This window comes from Crocodylus siamensis, chromosome 2 (genome assembly GCF_052110815.1).
Source record: "Crocodylus siamensis isolate JL-2025a chromosome 2, ASM5211081v1, whole genome shotgun sequence".
NCBI classification, from domain to species: Eukaryota; Metazoa; Chordata; order Crocodylia; family Crocodylidae; genus Crocodylus; species Crocodylus siamensis.
Genome location: NC_143396.1, coordinates 78,963,855 through 78,991,056, shown reverse-complemented (window position 1 = coordinate 78,991,056; position 27,202 = coordinate 78,963,855). Strand labels below are relative to the sequence as shown.

General features: G+C 42.4%; 1 protein-coding gene and 1 long non-coding RNA gene across 4 annotated transcripts in view; one reads left to right on the top strand and one right to left on the bottom strand.

The window, feature by feature from the left end:
• The window catches only part of LOC149870426 (uncharacterized), a 64,129-nt gene extending 39,175 nt beyond the window's left edge, over positions 1 to 24,954 (top strand). The window contains exon 3 of the long non-coding RNA XR_016440748.1: positions 24,669 to 24,954. This is a non-coding gene — a long non-coding RNA (uncharacterized LOC149870426). The remainder of the gene's footprint in view (positions 1 to 24,668) is intronic.
• Positions 1,357 to 26,648, bottom strand: LOC149870425 (kynurenine/alpha-aminoadipate aminotransferase, mitochondrial-like). 3 transcript variants are annotated; one of them, XM_090036190.1, is made up of 15 exons: positions 26,516 to 26,648; positions 24,340 to 24,404; positions 21,805 to 21,873; positions 18,538 to 18,706; positions 17,594 to 17,726; positions 16,809 to 16,883; positions 15,137 to 15,346; positions 13,986 to 14,051; positions 12,657 to 12,739; positions 11,373 to 11,469; positions 10,308 to 10,369; positions 7,948 to 8,012; positions 4,436 to 4,542; positions 3,743 to 3,844; positions 1,357 to 1,615 (listed from the first exon to the last, which is right to left on the bottom strand). In XM_090036190.1, exons 3-15 carry the CDS (start codon positions 21,869 to 21,871, stop codon positions 1,574 to 1,576), a joined length of 1,278 nt encoding a protein of 425 aa, XP_089892316.1. In that variant the 5' UTR covers positions 21,872 to 21,873; positions 24,340 to 24,404; positions 26,516 to 26,648; the 3' UTR covers positions 1,357 to 1,573. The 3 variants fall into 3 exon arrangements, with proteins under 3 accessions (XP_089892316.1, XP_089892318.1, XP_089892317.1); XM_090036192.1 differs by having other exon boundaries at positions 18,538 to 18,618; XM_090036191.1 differs by lacking the exon at positions 26,516 to 26,648 and adding an exon at positions 24,639 to 24,679.
• Positions 26,649 to 27,202: the final 554 nt, after the last annotated feature.

Here is a 27,202-nt window from a genome sequence, read left to right as displayed (position 1 = left end):
TTATAGCCACTATATTGCCCCTTAGATAATGATGATAACCATAGACTAGAGAACAAAAAGCTTTGTTAACTTTCCATTTGCTTGTTTTGCATACTTGATGAAATTTTGTACATTATCATTTCTCCTCTTCAGGTGTTTAGTTTTTGGTCCTGCTAAAATGCATACACTTAGCATTATGAAATGTGAGTGGTCCTATTAACTGCATAAAGACAAGTATATGCATATAGCTCTTTAAGAAACAGAGAATTAATTTATCCTGCTATGGGATGGTTGCTAGCACCTCTAAAGAGTAGCATTTTAGGCCCCCTCTAAACATGCAGGTAAAGCCATGATTGGATCTAATGGGTGATCCACACAATTGTGCCTCCTGCCCTGCTACATGTCCACAGCAGGAGGTGCGATTGTGGAATTGCACATTAAGTTCAAATTGGAATATATTGCCAGTGCAGGGGGAGCCTGATCCTATCTCTGGGCTCTCTCTGACTGGCAAGAAGCAAGCTCCCATGGCTGGGAATCCCCTCTGAGGAGGGTGCTCCCGGCCATGTGCAGCCGAAGTCAAGAGACTCCCACAACTGATGGCGCTCCTGTTCCCAGCTGAGCCCCACTGTTAGACGTGACCGAGAGCCATGTAACTGATGGAGCTCCCAGTCCTGGCTGCACCTCTTCTGGTCCTGGCTGTGTCAGTTGTGGGGCTGCTGGTATCAGTTACATGTGAGGTGCAGCCAGGATTGGGAGTCCTGTCACTTGCAGGGTCTCTCAGTCCATCCTGCAGGTGACGAGTCGGACTGAGACCGCCGTGTGGATCCCTAGCCTTTATACCCTACCCCGAGCCTTGAGGATCACAGCAGCTGCAATCCCCAGGGCTCAGGTTTTTCATGCTGGACAAGGTATACTCCTGCAGCTGGGCGCTCTTGTCAGTTCATGGGGCTTCCAGTCACAGGAGAGACCCTGCTACATGTGCAAATTAAAGCTCAGTAGCAACCAGCTATAAAGTTAGTACATAGAATCATATGATCATATGATTCCACGTGCTTTATAGCTAGTACATAGAATGTTTTTTAAGTTTAATACATGTTTTTAAAGTTTAATTTTATAGCTGGGTGGAGCTTTGTAGTTGTAGCTACTTTGCACATGTAGTTGGCCTTAAGGTAACAGTACAATTAACCAGATACTTGTGCAATACCTGTCACTTGTAGGGGGGTCTTAAAGACTTCGGCGACATAGTGTCACTTGTAGACACACCCAGTGTTAACCAATTTTGCTATAGCATAATCACATATAGCACGTATCGTATAATCACAGCTGCACTGGAATTTGGGATAGAGTCTTTCTCAGTCATGAAAAGGAATCAGTGCATTAAGATTCATTATATTTTAATTTCTTCTTAAAATATAACTGTACTTCCAACTGAAAGGTCTTCTGGTGATTCTTTGTCCATGTTTAAAATGCCAGCCATGGCTAACAGCTAGGGCAATGGATTTTTCTGTAACTTGCAGGATGAAATTCTAATTTTCATAATGGTGCAAATTTTCTGAATACATTTGAGTTAGCTACAGCTTTTCATTTCTTCTCTTCACACAGCTTCTTTTATAAGCTCAGCCAACCTCTGAAATGCCTACAATAAAATAAAGATGGACAGCATTCAAATTCCAGCACTGGTTAAACAGACAATATGCTAAAACTATGGAACTACTAAAGCTGTTTTAATAGGTGAACAGTATAAAAACAGAAAATACTAAGCAGGAATGTGTTTGAAGGTGCATGTCTCTCTACAGCCTACATACCTGAGACTCAGGGCTCCAGGAACATGCTGCTGTATATTCAGGATTTATAGCAGGGAATCGAACCCTGTACCGACATCTAATCTTTTCTAGACCCTGATTCTGTAGACTATGGGTTACAGCACTAAACTATAAGGTGACAGAATCAGGCACTGGCTCTTCTTCCTAGGACTGTTTTATACTCCAAAGATTCTAATGACAAACACACTCAATCCTGGAAAGCAGGGACTCCCCCACTGAAAGCCCTCACATTAGACCACAGGGTCAGACTCCTTCTTGCTTATCATCCTCCTCTGGAAGATTAGTTCTTGAATCATCAAGTACAGCGTATGTGCATGAACTGTAGGAAAGATCTACATCTGACTGATCAAGGGAACAGAATATGAAAAGAGTAGCATGTTTAATAACGGTCACGTTGAGCTTCTTTAATGTACAAAGAAAACTGAGTAAAAGGAGTTAGATCTGAAAAAGGCAGATCCTGAGAGATAATAATTGGCATTCTTATATTAAAGCAACTAGCAAAACTTGATTTGACTTAAACCAGATCAGGCCTCCTGGGAGTAAAGTCTGATAAAACAGAAGTAATAAAATCCAGGCAGGTGAATTTGAGACACAATGGGCGCATCTACACGAGATGCTTTACTGTGCAATAGAGCAAATTACTGTTTGCAAATTAAGCATCAGGACCTACATGTGCAGACCCTTACTGTGCAGTAATCTGCTCTATTTGGCAGTTAATATGCTACCTGTAATCTGCTCTATTTGGCAGTTAATATGCTACCTGCAAATGTAAGTAGCAAATTAACTGCCAAGCCACAGTAAGGCATGTGTAGACGGATGACTGGGAGCAAGTTTGATCCCAGGCAGCAGACTGCTTCCTGCCTGCAGCAGCTGCCTGCTGTCAGAGTGGGCTCTACCACTGGAGCTTGGGCGGGGACAACATCTCCCCTGCCCTGGAAACAAGGAGCTCCCAATGTATGGAGCAGGGATAGGGAGATTGTTCCCTGCACCAGGAGAGTTCCTTACCCAGCCTGGAGCTGGCTGGGACCTGCCCCAGACCAGGACAGTTCCTGGCCAGCCCCACACTGCATAGGGAAATCTGCACATGCAGCCTGGAGCTGGCTGGGGACTGTCCTGTTTTGGGCAGCTGTTTCTCAGTCCCCCGCCCTCATTGAGCAATCAAGGCATGGGGCTTAGAAAAAGCTACAGGGGTGGGGCAGGTCCCAGCCCCAATCCATGGGTGGGGCAACTAGCAGCAAGCCCCTGGCTTGGCAGGGAATCCCCACCCAGCCAGGGGTTCACTGCTAGCTTCCCCACCAGCAGATCAGTGCTGGGACCTGCCTCTCCCTTGCAGCTCTTTCCAAGCCCCCTGCCCCTGATCAGGGAGCTGGGGCCAGGAGCTCCCTGCTGACGGAGCAGGGGAACATTGTCCCCACCTGGGCTCTGCCACTGGAGCCAGCCCTGGCAGCAGGCAGCTCCCTGGGGCAGGGAGGAATCTCCTGCCGCATGGTCCCTGCCAGTCCCTAGGCTAGCACCCAGGGGGAGCCTAGAGCTCCACCAGGCTGGTGCACGACAGAGGGGGCAAAAGCAGACTGCTGCCAGGAGCAGCAAATCTGTTCCCAAATCCATGCACATGTAGATACCTGCTCAGGGTGGGTTTACTCCAGAGTAAATTACTTTAGAGTAAACCCATTCAGCAACATTTGCATACGTTAATGCGACCACTAAAGATTCAGTGCTTTACAATTCATCTAGATAAGAACATCTTGCAAAAGAAACAGCTGATATAGTTTTAGGAATATTTCTCAAGACTCTGATATTGATAAACCAAGCAAACAATAAAGAAGCTTGATGGGAAAACATGGTGACAACTATACAGTTCAAGTAAGTGAGCAAAACAGCAACTATTATGTCAAGCCCTTTTATTCTTCGGTATACACAGCAAATCAAAACGCACTCACCTGATCCATCTGAGCTGGAGAAGACAGAGAGAAAGAAGCTCTAACATGAGAACTAGGATGTGAACTATCAATGTTAAATGCTCCCCCAGGAACCAGCAGTACCTATAAATAATTGATAGGACATTGGGTTACTGTATGTTCTTAGATTTAAATTATTAGAAAAGGTTAAAATGCATATTTGTTGAAAGCCCAGGATAGGCCAATGTTAAAAAACAAACTCACAATGAGTCTTAACTCATTCCCTTCTTTCAAAATGGGATGGCAGAATATAAAAACTTGGCATAAGACATAGTACTTAGTTGTTTTTAAAATTTATAGGCAGGTTCTTTCGTATCATCCCAGTGTTTAGATAAGTATCAGAGTTTTTTAATATTTTATGCTGGCTCATAATATTTGTTGAAATGAAACCATACTTGGAAGTTAAGGATAGTTTGGTGAAGTCTGCATCTGTGTCTGGGATACATGTAAGCAAATGAATGGCTGGTAGGACCTAGCTTTATTAGAATATAGTTAGGAAAGTGTTTCATTAGTAAGAATGGTCACTAGTCTCCAAGACTATATGTCTGTTCATAACTTGCCAGGTTAATGAATACATGGCCATAGTTTTTCTCCATATGCATATGCCTATATATTAAATAATACTTGACTTAATCCTTGCCAGTTCATTTGAATTTCAGTAAATGTTAATCATACTTCTTTCTGCAAAGCTCTTTCCATGATCAACTGTTGGGTGTCAGAAACTCCCTTAATTTTAATCCATAGAAACATTCCAGCAGCAGGGGAGTACCAGTCTGCCAAACCTGGAGAGATTAAAAGAAAAAAACCCAGAAAATCAAACAAAAATACACCTATCCTGTCTGTAATGGACATTAGGGTGAAATCCTAGGTTCAGATGAAATCAGTAGGAGTTTTGCTACTGACCTCCAATGGAACCAGGTTGTCACAGACACAATTTCAAGTGCCTCTGATAAAATTAGTCAGTAATATAACTTATATCAGTATAGAAAAAAACCTGTTGTTTTTGGTATTTTAGAAAATGAACACTCTCATCCTTTTATTCTCACTTGGTTACAGAATGCTCAACAAGTAGCAAACTGAAATTGAATGGCAGACTGATTTCTGAAACTGCAAGTAACATCTTCTAAAGATCCAAGAGCATTTTTTTCTAATGCCAACTCCTTTGGTATCATCATTACCTTAAGCACAACTGCAAAATTATAGATGGTATAAATATGTAAGAAAGTTAATTGTTTCTTTTCTTTTATTCACATTTTTCCTCATAAGACTAAGCAGATTAGAGAAGGGCATAGGTGAAGACCCTTACTGCTGTTTCTGGCAGTTCAGCAAGCCAAATACTCTTGTGGGTACTAACTCCAGCTTTCTTCTGTGCATTAGATGAATAGAGTATGTAATTTATTGTATTTGCCATCTGCCCCAACTTCTTAGGTACATTAGATCATTACCTACAGTATACTAATGACAAACTACTCATTTGTCATTGTGTACTACCTTTGTTACTATTATATTGCTATTACCATATTGTCTGAAGATCTTACTATATCTTTCATGCATATATTTATCTTCATTTCCCCTGTGAGGTCTCACAGCACTATCTCCTTTTTAACGCATAAGGAACTGAGGTGTAGGGAACCTAAATGAGCGGCTTCAAGACACACAAGGCAATCTGTATAAGGGGAATAATAGCACTTCCCTACTGCGTAACTGGGAGTGGGGAGAAGAAGTTGCAGTAAACACATTAAAGATTATGTAGTGTTCTGGTACTATTGTAATGGTACTACATATGATGCACCCAGGAGTCCCTGGTGGTCAAGAGTCATGGTTGTGGCTATGTATGGAGAGATGAGTTCTAAGGTAACTATGGTCAGTCCCATGTTGGTGTCTGAACTGATCCCAACTGTACAGCATATAAAATGAATAAAATAATGTTACTCCTCTGTTATGAGCCCTTTAAGATCACAAATGCCTGTCATGGCCTTGGCAGAAATCACTATAGCACAAGCAAATTGTTAATGTTTAGGAAAAAGCTTGTTGCTTTGGGAATAAAAAATGTTACACTGCTTTATAGTTTTTGTATGTGTGCCTGCCACAATAGTATGACAATGCCTTTCCTTATACCCTGCCCTTTTCAAATAGTTAGAAAAACTGGAATGTCGAAAAATCTGATAATATTCTGAGTTTAAACAAATGGGAAAACTGACAAAAACTCTTGATTTACTCATAACCTCTGTTCATCACTTCACTCTGTAGAGATGCTTTAATAGTGACTTTCTTGAAAACAGAACTGAAGTGGGAAGAAATTTTTGCCGATGACAAAGTTGGGAAACATTTGCGAGTTCAGAGCAGGATTGGAATACCAGTGAAAGAACTGGATGATCTTAAGAACTGTACTAATAAAACTTTGATGTAATGCAATAGCAGAAAATGCAAGATCAGTTAGGTGTAATGGACTGGGGGACAAAAAAAAAAGTTCTGCAATAAGCCTGGACTCATCAGTTAGAAAAAACTAAGGAGGTGAAGGACTTGGGTGTACTTGTTCATGGGATGGCTGAGCCACCAATGTAAAGCACTGTAAAAAAGGCAAATGTAATCCAAGGGTATGTCAGGAGAGGCATTTCCAGTAGAGACAGGAAAGTATTAATGTTGTTGTATAAGGCACAGCTGAAACGTCAATTGGAGCACTGTACACCATTCACTGAAACTTGAATAGATGCAAAGGTTTTCATAGTTGTTAGGGTCAGAAGGGACCAAAGCAGATCATCTAGTCCGACCCTCTGTCATGGGCAGGAAAGGATGCTGGGGTCAAACAACCCCGGCAGTATCTATCTAGCCTCCTTTTGAAGACCCCCAGGGTAAGAGCGAGCACCACTTCCCTTGGAAGCTGGTTCCAGCTCCTAGCTGCCCTGACTGTGAAATAGTGCCTCCTGATATCTAGCCTGAATCTACTCTCAGTCAACTTATGGCTGTTGTTCCTTGTTACCCCCAGTAGTGCTCAGGGGAATAGGGACTCTCCCATTACCTGCTGGTCTCCCTTGGCAAGTTTATAGGTAGCCACCAGATCCCCTCTGAGCCTTTTGTGGAGGCTGAACAGGTTCAGGTCCTTGTAGGGCCTGCCCTGCTGCCCCCTGATCATACGAGTGGCCCTCCTCTGGACCCTTTTGATGCTGGCCACATCCCTCCTGAAGTGCGGTGCCCAGAACTGGACACAGTACTCCAACTATGGCCTGACCAGTGTCGTATACATCACCTTCTTGGACCTGCTCATGATGCATCTATGGATGCATGATAAAGTGTGGTTAGCCTTCCTGACCACATCCCCACACTGGCGGCCCATGTTCATCTTGGAATCAACAGTGATTCCAAGATTCTTCTTTGCCTCCATCCTGATGAGAAGGGAGTTCCCTAGCCTGTAGGTATGCTGCTGGTTCTTCCTCCCCAGGTGCAGCACCTTGCACTTGTCTGTATTGAAACCCATCCTGTTCTTATCTGCCCATCTCTGTAACCTGTCGATATCTAGTTGTAGCCTGTCTCTCTCTTCTAGCATGCTCACTTCTCCCCACATCTTGGTGTAATCTGCAAAACTAAACAAGGTGCTTTTCACCCCCTCATCCAAGTTGCTGATGAAGATATTGAACAGTGTGGGCCCAAGGACCAAGCCCTGGGGAACCCCACTGCCTGCATCTCTCCAGGCTGAAAATGACCCGTCCACCACCACTCTCTGGGTGCGGCCCTCCAGCCAATTTGTGACCCATCTGACTGTGAAGGCGTCGACAGTTAATATGAGTAATTCGTCAGTTACTGGTCGGTTAATACGAGTTGGTCGTTGGTTAATATGAGTATTGTCCATAATATATATGGGAAGCAAACCCCAGGGACACAGAAGAGCTATTTAAGCTAAAGGACAATTTGGCACAAGAATAAATGGTTATAAACTGATCATGGATAAATTACGAAGTTTCCAACCAGTACAGTCCTGAGAGTCTGGATTAACCATTCAATCAAAGTATAAGGGGGGGAAATCCCAATTATTTTTAAGGTGGAACTTAATAAATTTAAGAAGGGGATTATATGACCTGGTGCCTGTGATACCAGGGGACTGGACTTAGTGACTTAGGTTTATAGGATGGAATACTCTAAGTTAGAAAAAAAACCCTTTGTATGCATGTAGCTTTGTTGCATTCACTGACCTTTTAACCACTTGTCTGCTGCAACAAGCATTGCATCCCGCTGGCTCTTGTAGAATTCCACTACTCTAAAGAAAAACAATTAATTCAAAGACAAAATTCAAACATAAATTTCAACGATGGCAGAAACAAAAATGTAATTTTTTTTTAACATAAACAGAAAACAACTCTGAACTATGGACACCCCTATACATCAGAAGACTCATATGTCCCGTATGAACATGCAATGAGTAAAACATGGTCTTATTCTATGTATATTATGAATTTGTATAATACATTTGTAGAATGTGTTTCATTGTCTTCATAGCAAAAGATATTTAAGGAACAGGAAAACGTCTGAACAGGGTTATTTCATACCTTTTTGTCTGTCAATAGACAGCACAGCCCCAAAATCTGAGGCTTTATTGTTATTTTGGTTTGGCCATCATATCAGTGGATGTCACTATAAGGACTAATATCAGTATCTAAGATAGAAAATAGTGGTAAATGAGTCAAGTTATTTTCTTCAGTACATTTACAGGCCTTGGCTGTGTGTATTGGTGTAGTAGATATCAGGTGATAGGATATCCATCTGCAAAAATGTGACGAGCATATTTCTGATGAAACCTTGACAGCTTCACCTGTCATTTACCTGCTAATCTGTCTCCTCTAGGACATTCCAAACCATTCAGCAGTTTAAACAGCTGTTCTTGGTTTAAAAATATTTTTTTTCTACCTGTGGAATTCCTCTGAAGCAGAGACCCTAGCCAAGGCCAGCATGGGTAAGATTCAGTCCTATACCAATGACAACTTTCCTGGATAAAAATCTAACAACACGTAGCAGTCCTGGGAAACTAGGCATAATTTAAGTATCCAAGGTAATGGCTTTAAGTAAGATGCAGAAAAGTATATTTGGCAACTTGGGAGATTTAATGTTTTTCATTCTCTCCAAGCCTGCGCTTTATGTATTTTCACATAAAAACACATACAATCACAGTAAGTGCTAAATTTGCGGGCATCTGTCATGATAATTTGGGAAATCTGTCTATACAACTATGAATTCTGTATAAATTTAATGCTGTGTGGGTGCATACATCTACATGTACGGTTTACTGTGGAGCTGACTAATTAGCTCCACAGTAAAGTGTCACGGTCTATGCATGCACCCATATTAGGACATAGTAAATTAATTCTGCTATAGGATGGTATCATCTAGCACAAGCATTATTCTATAGCGGAGTAGTTATGTGTACTGAAACGCACATGTAGACAACTGGGGCTGATCAAGGCACAAGGGTGCTACAGTGAGGGGGCTGTCTCCTGGCTAGCCCTGCACCGTAGCACCCTCATGCCCAACCAGCCCGCTCACAGCACGTTGAGCTGAGGTGGAGCAGCCCTGGGCTGGCAGACTTGACTCTCCCATATCCCCCCATCAGCCTGGGATTATGCCACCCTGGTGCAATGTGCTGTGGTATAAATGCTGCACCCAGGAGCAATAAACTCCAGCACAAACTGTGCCAGAGTTTACTGCTATGTGCTAACTGCATGTGTAGATGCACCCTGTTTGTATCTTTATCAAGCCTCGAATTCTACTTAGAACAAGTGGCCCTTCTCTGTTGTTCTTTTATCTTCATGTTAAACTAAAATTTTAAGTGGTAACAATATGGCTCTAAGAATAGCTGTTCAAGCTCTATCACCAAAATGTAATTAATTTAAGCAACAGGTTAGCTCCTGCTTGAAACAGTTGTTTTATTAGATAGGAGATTCAGATTACACAGTATTCAAGTATCCTCGTAGAAGGTTTTGGTCACTTGTAGAGGCTAATCAAGAAGTCACCTGACACAAGAGGAAGGCAGGTTATAAAAGGCACAGATTGTCTACTCCAGGGACCATTTGCATCAGCTCTAGGGGAAGATACTACTTTTGGAGTCTGAAAACACAAGGCGGATGGCCCTCTCTGTATGAACTCAGATGCATTACAGAGAAGGGAAAGCTGGAGCAAGGGACATGGAATTCAGGTGTGTGTTGCTTTCTAAATGACCTGTATTTTTCAGAGTATATTTTTAAGTAGTCAGAACTGGGTGCTGGGGATGTGGGAACTGGAGTGGACACCCTCTGACATCAATCTGCAAAATGTCCACAAGGGGGAGCTTAGTCCCACTTATCACTGCAGTTCAAATTTCTTTTGTATTCATTCTAGATGCCTGTTTCTGAATGATGTAGCATATGCTGCACTAGCCAGCAATGTGATGGGCTCTGGTAGAAAATTACAAAGTTATCTGAGAGTATTTGAAAGAAGATTGAACAGAATAGCATAGATAGTAATTACAACAACATTCTACCAGTTAATTACAGAAAATAGAAGTACATATCGGAGCCTGTACCTGCCTACATGCTCCAGAAAACCTTTTTCTCCCCACTGCTGAAGAAGCTGTGTTATCATAAGCTAAAGAAATAAAACATACAGTTTTATTTTAGGACAGCTATTCAATCACCACGCAAAAGCTTTTAATGATAAAAATATTGTTTCATTTTATTCAATACCATGCAAGAGTAGAAATCATATAGAACTCCTGGAGCCATTTACTCCTTTATCTTCAAACCCTATGGGAAGCAGCATCCATCAAAAATAATACGGGCTGGGTAAGGGCCAGGGTAGCAGCCCTACTGGGAGATGGAAATATTAAAGAGCCAGAAAGAAAAAATGTATGGCTGGGACACAAATATGAGGAATGGTGCAGGGGAAGGGGATTAACATTTGAAGCTAATGTATTTTTATTTCCTTTATTATAGGTTTTCCCATGTTATCTGTGCCCACAGTAAAACTGGGGAAATGATATGATGACTGGGGGCAGAGCATCCCGCTGAAGCTCTGGGGAATGTATTGGAACTGACTCTGGAGCAAGAGATGGCAGTGGTTAGGAAGACAAGAATGTCTGGGAAAATTATGGCCAAATTGGAGGGGCAGTTCTGATCCCCTTTTGACGACTAGCTGAAAGATACTGGAAAAGGTTAGCAGACTGCTTATGTCACACCAGCATGGGTTGCCAGTTAGCCATGCTGCATAAAACCAAAACCCAAATCATCTCAATATACTGAGCAGTTGGGATTTTTCAAAGGAACTCATGAGCATTTGGCACAATAACTCAGAGCCCCTTAGACTCCTTTGAAAACTGCAGTCTTAACAACTTATTAAATTAAGTTAAAGGAAACCCTGTAAATGAAAGAGTATTGATTTACATCTGCTACAACACCCTACAGATAAACCTTGGATATTATCTTTTTATTGTTCTTCCCTCACCCCCCACGGAAACACCTGAAATACACATCTCTTTAAAGATCATGTTGAAAATAGTGAGGAATTATAGAAAGCATTCATTCCTCTATCCAGTTGCTAAATTAAAGAAATAGTCACTTACAAAAAGAGGAAACACCTTTCTAATCATTACCTGCGTGAAAGTGCTGGTGTGCATTGTTGAAACCTGTATATGTAGAATAACTCTGTCGATAAGAGGTTTGGGACCAGTTAGAAAGCCAATTCTCAACCTATAAAAAAAAGAAAGAAGATATTACCACAGAATTAACAGAATTAACTGCTTCTTGGAATTACACCAGCAGAGAACTTGGTCTAAACTGTGACTCTGAACAATTGATGCTTTACAGACCTGCATGTATTCAGACACCTGCTAATTTGAGGGAACATATTAAGTTTCGGTCTAAGCATTCATAACTTGTATATTGGACCAAAAAGTCAGGAAACGTGTTTAAAATCATAGGGGTATTTCTTTTATGATTTCTGAACCTTTAGGAAATTTGGGTTGTGTTTATTCTTTGCAACCTTAACTGTTCAGGGTTTGTGAAAAGCAGCAAGTATCGTGAGGTTGGTAATATTTGGTCAATTCACCATTCCCTTTTAAGAACTGCCAAGTCAATACATGCAGGAGGAGAACTGATTTATTTTTATTCACATAGCAATAGAAACACTTTCAGCTGATTTAGATTTCACATAGAGGTTGAAATTTATTTTTCTTTGATGAAGCAAGGCCATATACAGACATTCAGTTTCTCTTCGGAGAGGTGCTACTCTCCCAGTAGAAATCATGAATCAACAGACATTCAAAATTTTTCTTGCAGAGCAAAAATGGCCACTTCAGGAGAAAAATAACCTGGGAATAACCAGTGTTAAATTACTCTCCTGGATAATCAAACTTCTGTGTACATACCTTCTGGGAGAAGCTACAGCAGTTCTCCAGCAAGCTTTGCTCCCAGCCCTGCAAGGGCACCCTCCCGCACACACACAGGTCTAGGGAGACAGTGTGTCACTCATGCTGGACTCTACTGCTCCAGCCAAACAGGGAGCCCTTTCACATTGTGCTGCGGAATCCAAAAGGAAAAGACTTCTAAGTGTGAAGAACCAGGGAAGAAGAATCATTCAGTGATTCATTCTGCTCCCCTGGGGAGAAATGAATGTAGGGTGCAAAGACTGATTGACATAATGGCTGTGGAGCCAATGTCAAAGGAAGCTGGATTTAAGTACCTTCCTGAATATGGAGCAATAGTGAACTAAGCATGTTGTAAGTACCTACATATGATGCAAAGTTGGAGAGAGATCATTAATCTGATATACGTAAATTAATGGAGAGGGGGTTGTGAGTTTCTTAAGGTCACAAAATGGAGATGGTTAAAGTCCCAAGAGCAAAAGAGCATTGTGCAAAGTCTGAAGCCGACCTTACCCAGATGAGAGAATTTTAGAAAAAGAGTCAGTCCTAATAACTCGACCATCAATATCCATGGAGAGAAAGGTTGGGGGCCAAGGCTGTAAAGAAAATAAAGGCAGTTTAAAGTTTAACTAACAGATATGGGTTACACTACAATTACTCTGTTGTTACTAACACAGACTTAAGTATTTCTTGAAGCCTAGGCAGTTATATATTGTATAAAAAAACTCTATTGGACATGCACAATTAAAGGGGCAGAGTCTAGTTACCAGCAAATGATTCTGTTTAGCATAGTGCCAACACTGCTGTGGTGACAGTGTCCCTCAAAGGCCAGCAGGGAATGAGTTGGAAATGCATTCACATCTAACGCCCAATACTGAGTGCACAAAACACTCAGTCCTAGAGTTTCTGCATGGTGCCACCACAGGATAGCTAAGAGCAAAATAATACACTCTCTGTTATGAGTGTGTCAGGGATAACAATTTGTCAGTCCTCTGACAGTCCTACAGTGACAGCTGTTTCACTTGCAGAGAAACTGGAGGACATTGCTCAGAATCTAGGATTTGTTAAAAGATCACTTCCTGAGCTCCAGATGGATTCTGATTCCCATGGACATTCTATTGCTAGATCCATAATTTCAACTCTCCCACTAACCCAGTTCTGCAGTCCAAGCAAGGCAGATGCTTTCTCAACTGCTTTTTGCTTCTATCTGTGGTGTTACTGCTTACAAGTGTTGATCTGATTTCTGAAATTAAACTTGCAGATCCACTCCCCCGCCCCAGCCCCGATCCATCTACAAGGAACCCTAGTTATGGTTCTTAAACATTTTCTCCACTGGTATTTAAGAGAGGACAATTCTTTTTCCCATGAGTTGTGGAAAGGTTTCCTATGGTTTGGACTCTAAAGAAAAGCAACAGGTAGTGACATCAAATAGTAGCCTGCCTTGGGTGAATGCTGATATTAGACAGAAAAGATGATACAGCTGTTATTCTCTCTCAATGCCTTGCAACCCACTTCCTCTACAGCAAAGAACCCCTTTCTGTGTGTTCCTGAGGCAGCCACAGTTATAAGTTCCTGTCAGTAGAGATCCAATGGAATAATGCATTTTTATCACTTAAGGATTGCAGAATTTGACCCATTATGACTGACAATGATGCAACATGATGGTTCAACAGGCATAGTAGTGCAAGAACATCAGGACGGAGCATGTACTAGCAATGCTTTAATTTAATTTGGCAGGCTACTAGGTAAGAATAGCACATGGTATAAGCCTCAAGTATCCTGCATTAATGCTCTCCTGACCCAGAAGAGATACTGCTCCAATAAGCACAGATGATAAATTACCTTATCAAACTGAAGAAAATAATATGGATCATCTTCTACTACAAGGAAATCATATCGTCTTGCAAGCTAAAAAGAAATAAACACAGTGTGAAGAATCACTGATATTAAATAAAAAGCAAAAGTTGTGATATCATTTCACTTTATAAACATCCATTATTCTGTATGTTTCCCAGAGCGTTTGAGCTTGCCAAAATAGTGTCAAGATTTGCTTCTAATTCACTAAAGAATGCTAATACCGGAAGTATACGAACTGGTAAAATGGCAGTTTTAATATGAAATAACCGTTTAGCAAAAACTTGAGTCCCAGGCTCCACACGTGACTACATTTGTGGACCTAATCTGCATACTGAAATAAAGGTATATTTTTCAAATATACCTATTTGAATGGGAAATATAGGGACACTTATATATATGGCCTTTACACCTATATTTACAGACCTCATGCTTTCAAAACATTTGCCATCACAAATGTTTTCTTTGGCCACATAGTTATTAAAACTTAATGTACCAAAAGTTATGTAAGAGATTTTTATGTAAGTTTTTGTTTCTTTAAATGTACTGAATAAAAGGGTTATGGAATACATTAATACAAACAATTATTAAAAAAAGATATGAAGGGTATGAGAAATATGTATGTGGATAGGAAGCTGCCTTGATCATGTCCTCAGTATTTTCAATGAGCATTTCACAGCCTACAGTGGAGTTAGAAATTTTAAGTAATTGTTCCAACTTGTGCTTCATTAGGTAGAGCTTTTCATTCTTGTCAGTACCTCCTTCAGTTTATAGGTCCAGTGATAAATACAACAGACAGCCCCTAAACTACTAGCAGTGGGCACATCTACATGAGACGTTGACTGCGCAATAGCCTGATACTACTGCACAGTAGCACTGCATGGAAAAAACCATGATGTGACACAACCATGATGCTTATACAAGTACTAAATAAATGTGCAGTAACCACTACACAGTAATGTCTTGTGTAGACGTGGCCAGAATGTACTAAGCCACAAGAGGTTGAAATGTTATTTTTAAAGAGATTTTATAGCAGCAGTACATGCTGAGATGGTAAACGTTTTTTATTTGTTTATAAGATACGTTGCTTTTGCAATGGAGTTTGAAATTTGACATGACAGTTAGGATTTTTTTAATACCTGGTATATTTTCTTTTTGCGGTCAGTGGTCAGTGAGGTTCCAGTGGGATTGCCACCATTTGGAATGGTGTATAAAAATTTTGGGACATTGTTGCAGTGGTTTTTTACATCTTCTGGGCTCCACCTGGAAAGAATCTCTTTCAGGGCTTCTGGAATAATACCATGTTGGTCACTGGGGACATTTATTATATTACAGCCCAGGGGTCTCAGCTGTTCACAAAAGGAGAAAAAAAAATTGATGAGAGACATATTTCAGTCAAGAATCTTAATGTTGAGATTTTGATTCTGTCATAAGTGCTGCAGAATCTCAGCCAACATAGCCTTTCTGCAAATCTAAGTGATTATAAAAATCAATTGTATTGGTTTCAACTCACTTTGCTCACAATTCAAGGGATAGTTTGGGCATGCTATAAAGCACTGAGATCACTGCAATTCCATTTCAGATTCAGTGGCACTCCTAGTACTATGAACCACTGTCCCTGAACAAAGGAAAGACTATAACTACTTTGTATAGCTAATGGGACAGGCAATTACAAAATATTAATGAAGTAACATGAGTTGATACCAATCTATAAAGTTACAGACACATTAAAAATGCCTGTGGTTTATTTCTGTGGGATTTCTTTTTCTGTAGTTCTTGACTTTGCATTTCCTGGTGCAAAATGAACAGCTTCTGGAGCCACAACCCCCCAGTACTCTAAAGAATAAAGCATATCAAACAATAATAACAAGACACCAATAGTAAAGAGATAATTTTTGGAATCAAAGAAAGTGAAGCAAAGCTGTTAAGTGAAATTTGTAAGATAATATCTATTCCTGCACATCTCCTGATCTGTTAGGCATTTGAGGAATGTGTTTAATTATGCAAGGTATATATTATTCCAGAAAAATTAATGGTATTTAAGAACTGACCTTTCATCATGTTTTAGGCTTATTCCCACTTTCACTTATTATGTGCACGGAATACCAAATTAATATTCTCTACCAAGAATACTTAAGTGGGGCGCACCCAGATCTCAAAATATATATTGACCCATATACTTGAATGGAGACTGCCTTTTGCTGATAGGTGTATTCATGTTTCTCATATGATTCCTTGTAAAAATATCAGTCTAGGATGAATCATGACATGAAGCAAAATATGTATGTTTTGAAAAATATTACAAGGAATAGAACAGTGACCCTCAAACCTTTTTAAACTCAAAGCACCCCTCACTAGACACAAGGTATCCTCTGGAAATGCTAGCTCTTGGTTTTCATTCATTTTTGACTACAGAAAAAATAATAGAAACATTATTTTGTTGCAAAGAACTGAAAAAGACTACATAGGTAAGAATATTTCTGACATTATGGATTCCTACTTGAAATGTCTGGGTTTACCTTGTAAATTAGGAGTAGATGTTTTACAGCTAACAGTGATCATACTGAGTGGTGCTGCACACCACCCTTACAATGATCTCATGGCGCCCTAGGTTGCTGCAGTACCCTGGCTGAGAAACATGGCAACAGTCATTCATTACTTAACCAATAACACTTAAATCAGTACAGAATCAAAAAATGGTAAGTCTAGAGAAAATCTTAGACACACTTCGCAGTAGTTAAATCTAAGACATGCACACCAAAGTGCTATAACTATGATATTCACAGATTTCCATACCTAAACATTACTCACAGCTGCTAGTGTTCCAGGATATGTGGGTGCATCCAGGAGGATGTTGTCCCCAGGGTTAATAAGCATCTCAAACACCTACAAATCAAAACAATTTATTTTTACAGGACTCAGGTTTTGGTTTACTTCCTTCATATTGCTGCTTACTCAAATAGAATTATAAATTCTGATGATTAGTGTTTCCCTTAATACTTATCTAAATGTATTCTGAGAAGAAAACAGAAACTGGATTAAACCTTCAATTTTGAAGCATCAGAGACATAGGTATAGCAAAGAGAAATCATATTAATATTTAACACAATCTATTATAATACAAAAGAAAGCATGTGCGCCAGGGAGTGGATCAATTACCTACCAGTATATGCACCAACCTGTTTGGAAAATGTATTCGGAAAAGTGAAAGCAAGTCAGAGGGAACCAGTATAGTAAGCAATCCCTTAATCTTACCAATACTCTCCATTACTGGACTTTTAAAAATCATTTGGTAGAGACCTACAAAAACAAATAGAATCCAATATCTTTATGATATTCTCTTTGATGAATACCTTCACTTCACCTATACAATTACGTAGCCATAGAAGATAATTATACTATTAGGAAGTTTTGTTCCAATTTCTATTGACTTAAATGTTTTGATGTTGTAACTTAAATTCATAAGTTACCCTCCACTGAGAACCATTATTATAGTAATTGTGCCTATGCTATTCAGGACAACCTCTATTAAAAATTCTGTTTAAAGCAAATAGCTGTATAATAGAAGCCGTGATATATTTAGCTTTCAGTCTTACTTTACATAGGCCTTCCTGGCTGCCTGTGGTGACACATATCTCCATTTGTCCCTGATCAGGACTGTAGTTGACTGTGGGGGGACTGTGGAGACTCTTCTGTAAATCCTTTAGCCAGGACAACAGCTCGGGAATTCTGCAACCCAGAATGTGTCTTAATTTATCATTATAATCTGTAAGACCCTATACACACTTATTCTCTACAGCAGTTTTAAATTCTTGTTAAATCTAGGGGTGGTAGGTCAGTCTTTCATGTGCTAGTTCAACAAGACAGACATATTTAGTCTCTAGTTTGAAATATTCTCATTTCAACTAATGGAATGAGTGAGGTAAACAAATATAGCATATGCTCATTTTATATAAGATTAAAAGAGACTAGCATGTACAACAGAAAACCAAACCATCACAGTTAAATTTTCCGGATTGGTAACAACCAAAGGTATGAAGGCTGAAATACCAATAGTACCCTTTCTGTCCTTGGCTGACTATATATCTGCAGAGTCTCACTGAGTTCTTGCCAATAAGCATGCCCAAAATGGAGATTAAGAGCAGACTGGGGTATGTACATATTGCCACTGAAGTAGTTACTGTGACTATGCCTTGTTTTTGAAAGTTGGTTCATACAGAGGGGTAAGACGTGCCTTAAGGGAGTCAGCATCCTGAAGCAGCTAGTATTTACTACATGACAACCCTTAATTACATTATGGTATCTGCAGTAGTATAGGCACTTGGGACTCTCTAATATTGGTAAACTGAAATTACCTAATTTTAATTAATTAATGAATGTATATAATTGTCAATTCACTCCATTCACTTTAAAACCCCCAGTATATATGGATTAAACAGCTAAACAAAAACGCTGTAAAGATCAATATTAACATATATTAAAAAGAAATTGTTTCTTGGACTTTAAAAGAAAATTGACTGTATGATATCTTGGTCAGTACCCGGCTGAGGCAGAGTACTGGAGGGCTCTCTTCATCAAATCCTCCCCCATCTCAACAGCAGTTCCATCTGCAATGGTGATCCTGGCAGTTTTAAATGGGAAAGTGTTAGGGTTTGGTGCCCCGCCAGCCAGAGAGATTAGTGATGGTGGGGACCTCTGCATTAGTTCAGCTGTGGAAAAAAGGAATAAGGCATCTGTTACACAGTAGTGGACACAAGACGTAATTCTTACAATTTTCCTGTTCCTTTACTCCCTTTAAAGGGATTAAAACAAAAGTTGATTGGGATTTATGTAATTTTTTGCTGCTGCTGGTTGTGCAATGGGGACTTCAGAGGCCATGTTCTTTCCAAGTTTAGATCTTCTTAAGCAGCGGGATGCCAATATTTGTTGTTTTTGGCTGGATCAGAAACCCATTATAAACCTTCTGAGTTGTTAATTAAAAGGGCATCAGTGCTATATCTCTAACAGACTTTTCCAAATGAATAAAAATCACTTCTCCTTTTGATTAATTAGGTTTTGGTTTGATATCTGTAGTAACATAATCTTACTCATTCTCCAGTTGTCCGTAGAGATTTCCAATTTAACAGAAAATGCAAGATCAGATTTCTAAAATGTAGGAACTAGAAAAATATTCAATTTTTTTCCTAGTTTCAATCCTCCCCACGCTCCAGTACAGGCTGGACCTAGAATGGACCTCCCTCTCCCATCCTGGGACAGCATGGGGTTGCGGGGGCGGGAAAGGCGGGGCAGGGCTAGGGAAAGAGACTGCAGAGATGCAGCCTCTCTCCCATATCAGCTCCAAATTAGAGCCTGATTCCCCCACCCTCCCAACCTAACAGCTAACATCTATTGGGTCAGGAGAATTAGTCTAATTCATGGTGCTTTCTGTGAAGCACTATGACAGAAAGCACCATGAGTTAGACGGGGAAGCTGTACTTCTGCCTGCACCTTTCCTGTACTTGATAGTACACAAGGGAATCATGTGGCTATTATCACATCTGGCCATCTTTGATACCTCAGCTTGAATTATTAGGTTGGACATGTATAGTTAGATATAATGCTGGTGGTCTTTGATTCATCTGAAGCAAGGCTCAAACTTTCACCTCTAAAACTGTAATGAGTCATTTTAAGCACTGTGTAACACGGAGACAGTGCTCCCATTACTTTAAGGGAGAAGCAGCAGCAGGGAGGTCCCCAGATGTGGGGAAACACTACCCATTATGGGCTGGCTGCTGAGGAGGAGGCAGCCAGAGACTCATATCTTACAATTGCCTATTGCTAGGCCTGGGCAGCTGGTGCACTGCTAAGGCAGCAAGAATAGCAGCACAGGCTGTCCTGGAGGCTAGCTGTCAGGTTCCAAGAGAAAACCCCTGTGGGTGGCTAGGGAGCCATCTGACCGGAAGGGGCACATAAGCCTCCTGAGTGGGAGCAGGAAGTCTGGCTCTGCAGGCAGTAGACCCAGTTGCTCCTGAGCAGGATGGCTACAAGAGAGGGAGTGCTTGGCACTTATGCTGTCCTGGTGACTACAAGTAAGAGGCTTGCATGGGGTAGTGGTGGCATTTTACTTATAGCCAGTGGGCTTATGTTTTTGTTTAAGTTTTACATTGGTGGGTTGGATATGATTACAAGGGGTGATGAGGGCACACTGAGGTTTAAGCTACAATGGGGTGCCTATGGCTGTAGGAGCAGAAAGAGGCCACAAATCACTCTTAGGGCAACAGGTACCCTGGGGCATGGATTGCCAGGAGGGTCCACTTTACGCTTGAGGGGCAGGGCAGGACTGGACCCAGTGGAGTCTGGGAGGACCTGCTGGCTGGAGGATGGATAAGGGCTTGCTCTGAAACCTTAGGGCAGCTTCCCTTTTACAAATCCATGAAGTACATCAAAGCAGGAGAGATAAGAGGGAGGGTGCCCAGGGAGCCCGAGTGGGGCAGGCACTTGTGGGTGTTCACAGCTGCTTGTGGTGGGCTCAAACCTGCTACACACTTTCTCTAGAAAAAGGCAGTTTAGGGTCAGACTGTCAGTCATTTTTGCCTACCATATGGAAGAACTGAATTGTCATTAAAAAAGTGCATCCTAGGAAAGCAGCCTATGCCAGCAGCACTAAATGGGGTAAAAGTAAATTGAAGTAACAAGCCTGGAATGAAAGAGCTGAGAGTTGATGAAGTGCAAAAAGCCACAGGCATATCAGTATGCATGGTAAAGCAGCAAAAAGTGTGAGGAAAATAGAGATTGAGTTCCAAACTGACTCTCTCTTTAATTAAGTCATTAGCAGTCAACTGAGCCCGAACATCTAATGAAAATTCAGTAACAGACATCGCAGTGACAGCCCCAACTGCAGAACCAGAGGCAATAGCAGAAATGTTTTTTGGTACAAATTGAAAAGAATTAAATAGTGTAACTATTTCTTCATTCTGAATGCCCTGATTTTTCAAAGGGTGCAATGCATACTCATTTCAGGGATGTAAAGGCAAGATCTTTCAGCTACTTCTGCCTGACAACTTTAGCCTACAGACAGCAAAGATGAGTTAGCCTTTCATACTGGTTAGAGCAGGGATTGTCAGCTGAGGGTACGCGTATCCTGGGGTCTTTGAGAAGGCCCTAGGGGTTACATACAGGTAGGCAGGGACGGAGCTTCACCGCGCACCATCCTGTGCTATCGCACAGACACTGCCTGCCTGACTGGATGTGCGGGAAGCTTGCACGTGGTGGCTGCCACCCCTCCGCATTCGGCCATGTGCTGCCACCCCTCCGCATCCAGCTGGCAGGGGTACACTGATCCCAAAATGTTGAAAACCCCTGAGTTAGAGTGACCATATGTCCCAGACTGGCCAGTGCGGTCCTGGATTTCTGAGGCTGGACCTGGCCATTCAGTGCAAATGAGTGTCTCGGGTGTGGGGCAGGGAATAGGAAGCCCTAGCAGGTAGCAATACTGCCAGGTAAATTAGCTTGATTAGTGGAAGGACCATTAAAAAGGGGATTGTCAACAGCTGTGAAGAAAAAAATGGGTTGCTAATGGGCCATTGACTCATTAGCTGCTTGAATAATAATACCAGTGGTGTCCCACCCTGCTTTTGCCTGCAACAGCAAAGGGCTGGGTAGAGGCAGCATCCCATATTTCACACTGTCCCATATGGTCACCCTAATATTAGTTAGCTTGCAAATTTCCAGTGTGTTCTTGCAAGACTTCTCTAATATTCATATACGTTTCAGGCCAGGGCAATACCGTTTAAGGGTTGCTGGGTTAGAAATGGAAAAGTTTACTCACTCAGAACTCTTATTGGAGATGCCTTTCTTGCTGCGCTTACAGCAGTGATGAATCGAGAGTAATTCATGTCTATGGGGCAAAGAGCAATTAATTTTAATTAAATTTAATTAACTGGCTAAAGAAGTGAAATAACATGAAACATCACTTTTTCAATCTGGCTAGGACACTGTATTGTGAACATGAAAAACACCTACCAGTGAGTAACTAATCTAAAATGCAATCTGTTTCTCCAGGCCAGTTAGTTGGATAAAACATGGTATCAATTATAGTCAAATTTAACACAAACAAACTGAATGTTTTCCAAAATATTTCCAAACAGCTTCCTCCCGCCCTTTTTCTTTAAAAGTTTAGATGAGTTTTTAGATGATTCTTATTTGGTGAAACCTTTTACAAAACAAAGTGGAGTGGTTGGGGCTATTTTGCAAGGACTCCAAAGCATGCTTTGGTTTGTTGTGGTAGTTAATCAGCATAAAGAGATGCATAGTTTCATAGTTTGTAGGGTCGGAAGGGACCTGAGCAGATCATTAAGTCCGCCCCCTGCCTTGGCAGGAAAAATACTGGGGTCAAATGACCTCAGCAAGGTGTTCATCTAGCCTCCTCTTAAACACCCCCAGGGTAGGAGCCAGCACCACTTCTCTTGGAAGCTGGTTCCAAATCCTCACAGTGAAGTAGCACCTCCTGATGTCTAGTCTGAATCTACCCTCTGCCAGCTTGTGACAGTTATTCCTGGCCACTCCTGGCAGTGCTCGGTGGAACAGGGACTTCCCCAGTGCCTGCTGGTCCCCTCTGACTAGTTTGTAAATGTCCACTAGATCCCACCTCAGCCTTCTCTTGTGGAGGCTGAACAGGTTCAGGTCCCTTAACCTCTCCTTGTAGGGCCTGCCCTGCTGTCCCGATCATGTGAGTGGCCCTCCTCTGGACCCTCTCCGTGTTGTCCACATCCCTCTTGAAGTACTCCAGCTGCGGCCTGACCAGTGTCACATAGAGGGGGGAGGATCACCTCCTTGGACCTACTTGAGATGCATCTGTGGATGCAAGACACGGTACGGTTGACCTTCCTGACTGCATCACCACACAGCCGGCCCGTGTTCATCCTGGCATCAATGATGACTCCAAGATCCTTTTCTACCTCTGCACTGATGAGAAGGGAGTTCCCCAGCCTGTAGGTATGCTGCTGGTTCTTCCTCCCTGGTGCATCACCTTCCACTTGTCAGTGTTGAAACCCATCCTGTTCTCATCCATCCACTCCTGTAACCTGTCTAGGTCTGATTGCAGCCTATTTCTCCCATCTAGTGTGCCCACATCTCCCCACATCTTAGTGTTGTCAGCAAATTTGAACAGGGTGCTTTTTACCTCCTCATCCAAGTCACTGATGAAGATGTTGAACAATGCGAGCCCGAGGACCGAGCAGTGCAGAACCCCACTGCCCACATCCCTCCAGGTCAAAAATGACCCGTCCAACCACCACTGTCTGGGTGCGGCCCTCCAGACAGTTAGTGACCCATTTGGCTGTGTAGGTGTTGACACCACAGTTTCCTATTTATTTTTTAATAAGAATGGGGTGAGAGATGGTGTCGAAGGCCTTCCAAAAGTCCAGAAAGACTGTCCACTGCTACCCCTGCATTTAAGGATTTTGTCACCTGGTCATAGGTTGGTTTGACAGGACCTGCCTCTAATAAACCCATGTTGGTTGCCCCTAAGCATAACCTCCCCCGCTGGCCCCCTTACCCAGGATCGAGATAAGACTAACTAGCCTATAGTTTCCTGGGTCCTCCTTCCTCTCTACATAAATGATCCATGTTCTTGGGGAACAATGACCATATTGACATAAAAAAGGCAACTGCAGAGTAGATCCCTCTTGGATTTTGTGGCGTTTGCAATACAGGGAGGGAGGGAAAAAATAAAACAGTCAAGTGAAAACAGACAAAATGCAAATTGCAATACAGAAAGAAATGTTTATATTTCTAAGAACCCTGGACTAAAAGGAGGCCTCCTGGACTACCGGATTCAGTCCCTCATACTTGTAGGCAACTACTTGCTTGATGAGTCTTTAACAGGAGTGTCAAACATAACAGCAGCTGTATAAGCCAATTTAGCAGGCCAGGGAATTTGGGAATATGGCTCTCAGTGGGTGTAGCCTGCATAGAATCTTGGCCCCTCATAGACTTGGCCATCAGCCCTTGGTAGCCCTAATTGTAATTCAGAGAACTTCCATCAGGCTACCATACACCAAGACTGTCGTAGGGAAAGAATTATATCTTATGCTGCAGAGAAAGGCACAAGACCCCATGGTCTTTGTCCACCTGAACTAGCATTCTTCACAACAGGGGAGAGGAAGCAAGAATAGAATACACTATTCCTCTCTTGGCGATATATTTTTTTGGGATCAAATCTGGCACACACTCATGTAATCAGACTCCCACTGACTTCAGTGAGATCTGAATCAAGTCCTTGAACTTTTTAGATTTATGTAAAACTCTCCTAGCTTTTTATATTAATAATCTGGAGGTGTATGGAAGCACAAAGTATACTTACTGCTCCACTTAGATCACTTTCTCAACATATTCCAAACAGCAAGAGTAATGCTTATTTCTTCAATTCTAGAAGGGAAAGTTTTAAAGATAGATTACGAGTTTAGAGGTGTGACAGATCTGAAACATTCATCAGTTCCTTTTAATGAGAATCCAGCTTTATTTCTTTAGCTGTATTAAGCATACTATTTAAAGTGCTTTAACTAATGCAAATCGTCACGATGTGTCACAACACTTGTCAGACTACAAGACAGATGTGGCTTCTAGAAACTGTGATTTAGAATGTCTTTCAAAATATCTCACCCTGATTTTTCCTTCTGTCTTTTTCCTTAGTTCCACAATGACCCAGCTACTATTTTTTTTTTAAAGCTTCACTGGATGTCCTTACATTTGCTTGGTGAGGAAAGATGTGCCTGGCTTTAAAGAATAAAAGGAACTGAAGGTCATTTATTATGTTACAGCAATGAAAACACTCATCTACTGGGCAACTAAACTGGAAAGAAACATCTTGAAGTCTGGCTACTTTTATAGAATTCACAGAAAATAATTTTCTACCAACTACACTTATATTATTGTGCTCATATTTTATAAATTGCTAATGAATGTGTAGCAAGTGGTATATCTTTAGCAAATGTCTTTCTTTTGTAATGTTGTTTATATTAATTGAAAAAAAACAATTAAAAATATACTCTTTCATCTTTCTACTGCAGGGATTCTCCTGCAGTAGAAAAACCCTCACCAGATACCCTTTGTGCTTCTACAAAGCTAAGTTTTCCCTGTAGCAACAGACACAGTTTTTTGTTATCTTCATCGGAATGAATTGAGTCTGGTGCTGCAGGGGATATATTGCCTAGTATGTACCAGTCCAGCCTTGCAGCTTGCTGTGCTCCAATCTGCCAGAAAGCGGAAGAGAGTGGGTGTTCTGCTTTCTTTCCTCTTTCTGTCCCAGTTAGAGAGAGTTATTTGCTGGCCTTCTTTTAGAACATCTTTTGCATTTATAGCTGAAGGCAAGGTAATGCACCTTTATAGACTATCTTTCAAAAACCTGTGCTCATTGTTTATGTACTTTGATTAGTCTGCAAGGTGCATATTTACCCTGCCCTTCCACTCAACTTCAGACTAACACAGCTAACTGCACCTCTCCGCATTTATAGCTGACAGTGAAGAAATAAAGGAAGAGAAACAGGGAGAAAACATCAAAGCCAGAGCCTGCAGCAGCTGCCATGCATTTTGAGAGAGCTCTGACTACTTTCATTGCCAGCTTTACCATCAACACCCCTTTACCCCCCAGCTCCCTGCCACCCACCCCAAACCCCTCCTGTAAAATACTGTTTAGATGTTGGATGCTAAACCTGTTGGCAATTCAGAGATAAACATCTACCTGCACGTTTGGTATCAAAAGCCTTATGGCACTTTAACTCTATTAGTCTGAAGTCAAGGGCAAGGCAGCATAGATCTGCACCTCTGGTTCATCCTAACAGAGCTATCAACCTGACCCTGCAGGGCCCTGCTACACGTTCAGATTATAGCAGGTTTCTATTCAGCTTCAGAGTTGTGACATATTCAAGTGCTAACTTCACAGCTACTTGCTCTTTTTATAGCTGGACCTTCATTTTTCTGGTGTGATCATTACATTGCACATGTGGGTAGTCTAAATTTGCTGTGCAATTCACCAACTAGCTGCATAATATACCCAATGCCTAGCAGGGGCTGGCTGGGCCAGCCTGTAGGCACGGGTGGACTAGCTCTGTGAAGCGTGCCAGGTGCGGGGCCTAGCCTGCGCCCCGCACGAAGAGGCACATGCCAGCACTGCTCCACAGCAAGCCCCTGCCAGACCGGCTCCCTTAGGTGCTAGCTCGGGGGCAGACCCAGCTCTGGTCACCACATGCGTGTGCAGACGGAGCCCCAGGGCTCCCAGGCTGCGCGCCCAACAACCCGGGCGTGCGAGGTGCAGCCCCCACCCCCCGGTGGCAACGCGGCGGCCACAGGGAGGGGCGGGGGCTGCGTTTACGTCATAGCGCCCCCACCAGGCACCTGCCGCCCGGACCCCAACGCGGCCCCCCGCGCGGTGCCACGGGCGTGTGCGCATGCGCCTATGCACAAAGGCTCGGCTGCCTCCTCCCCCGGCATTAACCCTTTCCGTCCCGCAGGCACGGGTCCGCGGCCAGGCGCGCACTGACCTGCGGAGCCGCCAGGCCCCGTGCACCGCCCTGATCCGAGCGCTGGCAGGGCCCCGGGGAGTTGCCCCCTGCTGCGCCCAGTGCGGCCCAATCACAGCGCCCCACTCGCCCCGCCCCGCCCCGCCCCGGCCCGGCCCCTGCTAGGGGCGGGGCGGCGCGGCGCGGGAGGAGGGCGGTTGGTGACGGCGCCGTAGGTTGCGTGAGCGCACTACACACCCGCTGCTTCGTGAAAGCTAGGTCACGGAGCGGGCCGCTCTGGCGACGTCATCAGCGCCCAGTGTTAAGGGGCAAAGTCTTCCTTTGAAAAGGCGCCTGCCCCGGCATCCCCGAGCTGCCAGACCCGGCCAGGGCCAGGCTGGTGTTTTGACAGCCCTTGGACTGAGAGCGCGTGGGCACTCACAGGATGGTGTTAGACTGTGGGGACCGTGCAGGAGCACACACACACACACTGGGGATGGTGTTACACACAAACACACAAGGGGGATGGTGTTACACACAGAGGATGGTTTTTGGCACGAACAGTGCAGATGGCGTTACCATTGACTTCTATGGGGCCAGTATTTCACATTTCGTATTTGAGGGACTAATGACTCATAAAGATGGTGGAGCCTAACATTGAAAATGAATCTGGAGATTTATAGGCTATTTAGAACTACAAAAGACACCCCCTGCCAAGCCATTTTTTTT

Coding starts and splice junctions, on each gene's coding strand:
- LOC149870425 (XM_090036190.1), bottom strand. CDS start 21,871: ATGAATTACTCTCGATTCATCACTGCTGTAAGCGCAGCAAGAAAGGCA. Junction 17,727..18,537: donor CAGTACTCTGCCTCAGCCGG/GTACTGACCAAG, acceptor TCTGGGTTGCAG/AATTCCCGAGCTGTTGTCCT. Junction 12,740..13,985: donor ATTTTCTTCAGTTTGATAAG/GTAATTTATCAT, acceptor TTTTCTTTACAG/CCTTGGCCCCCAACCTTTCT.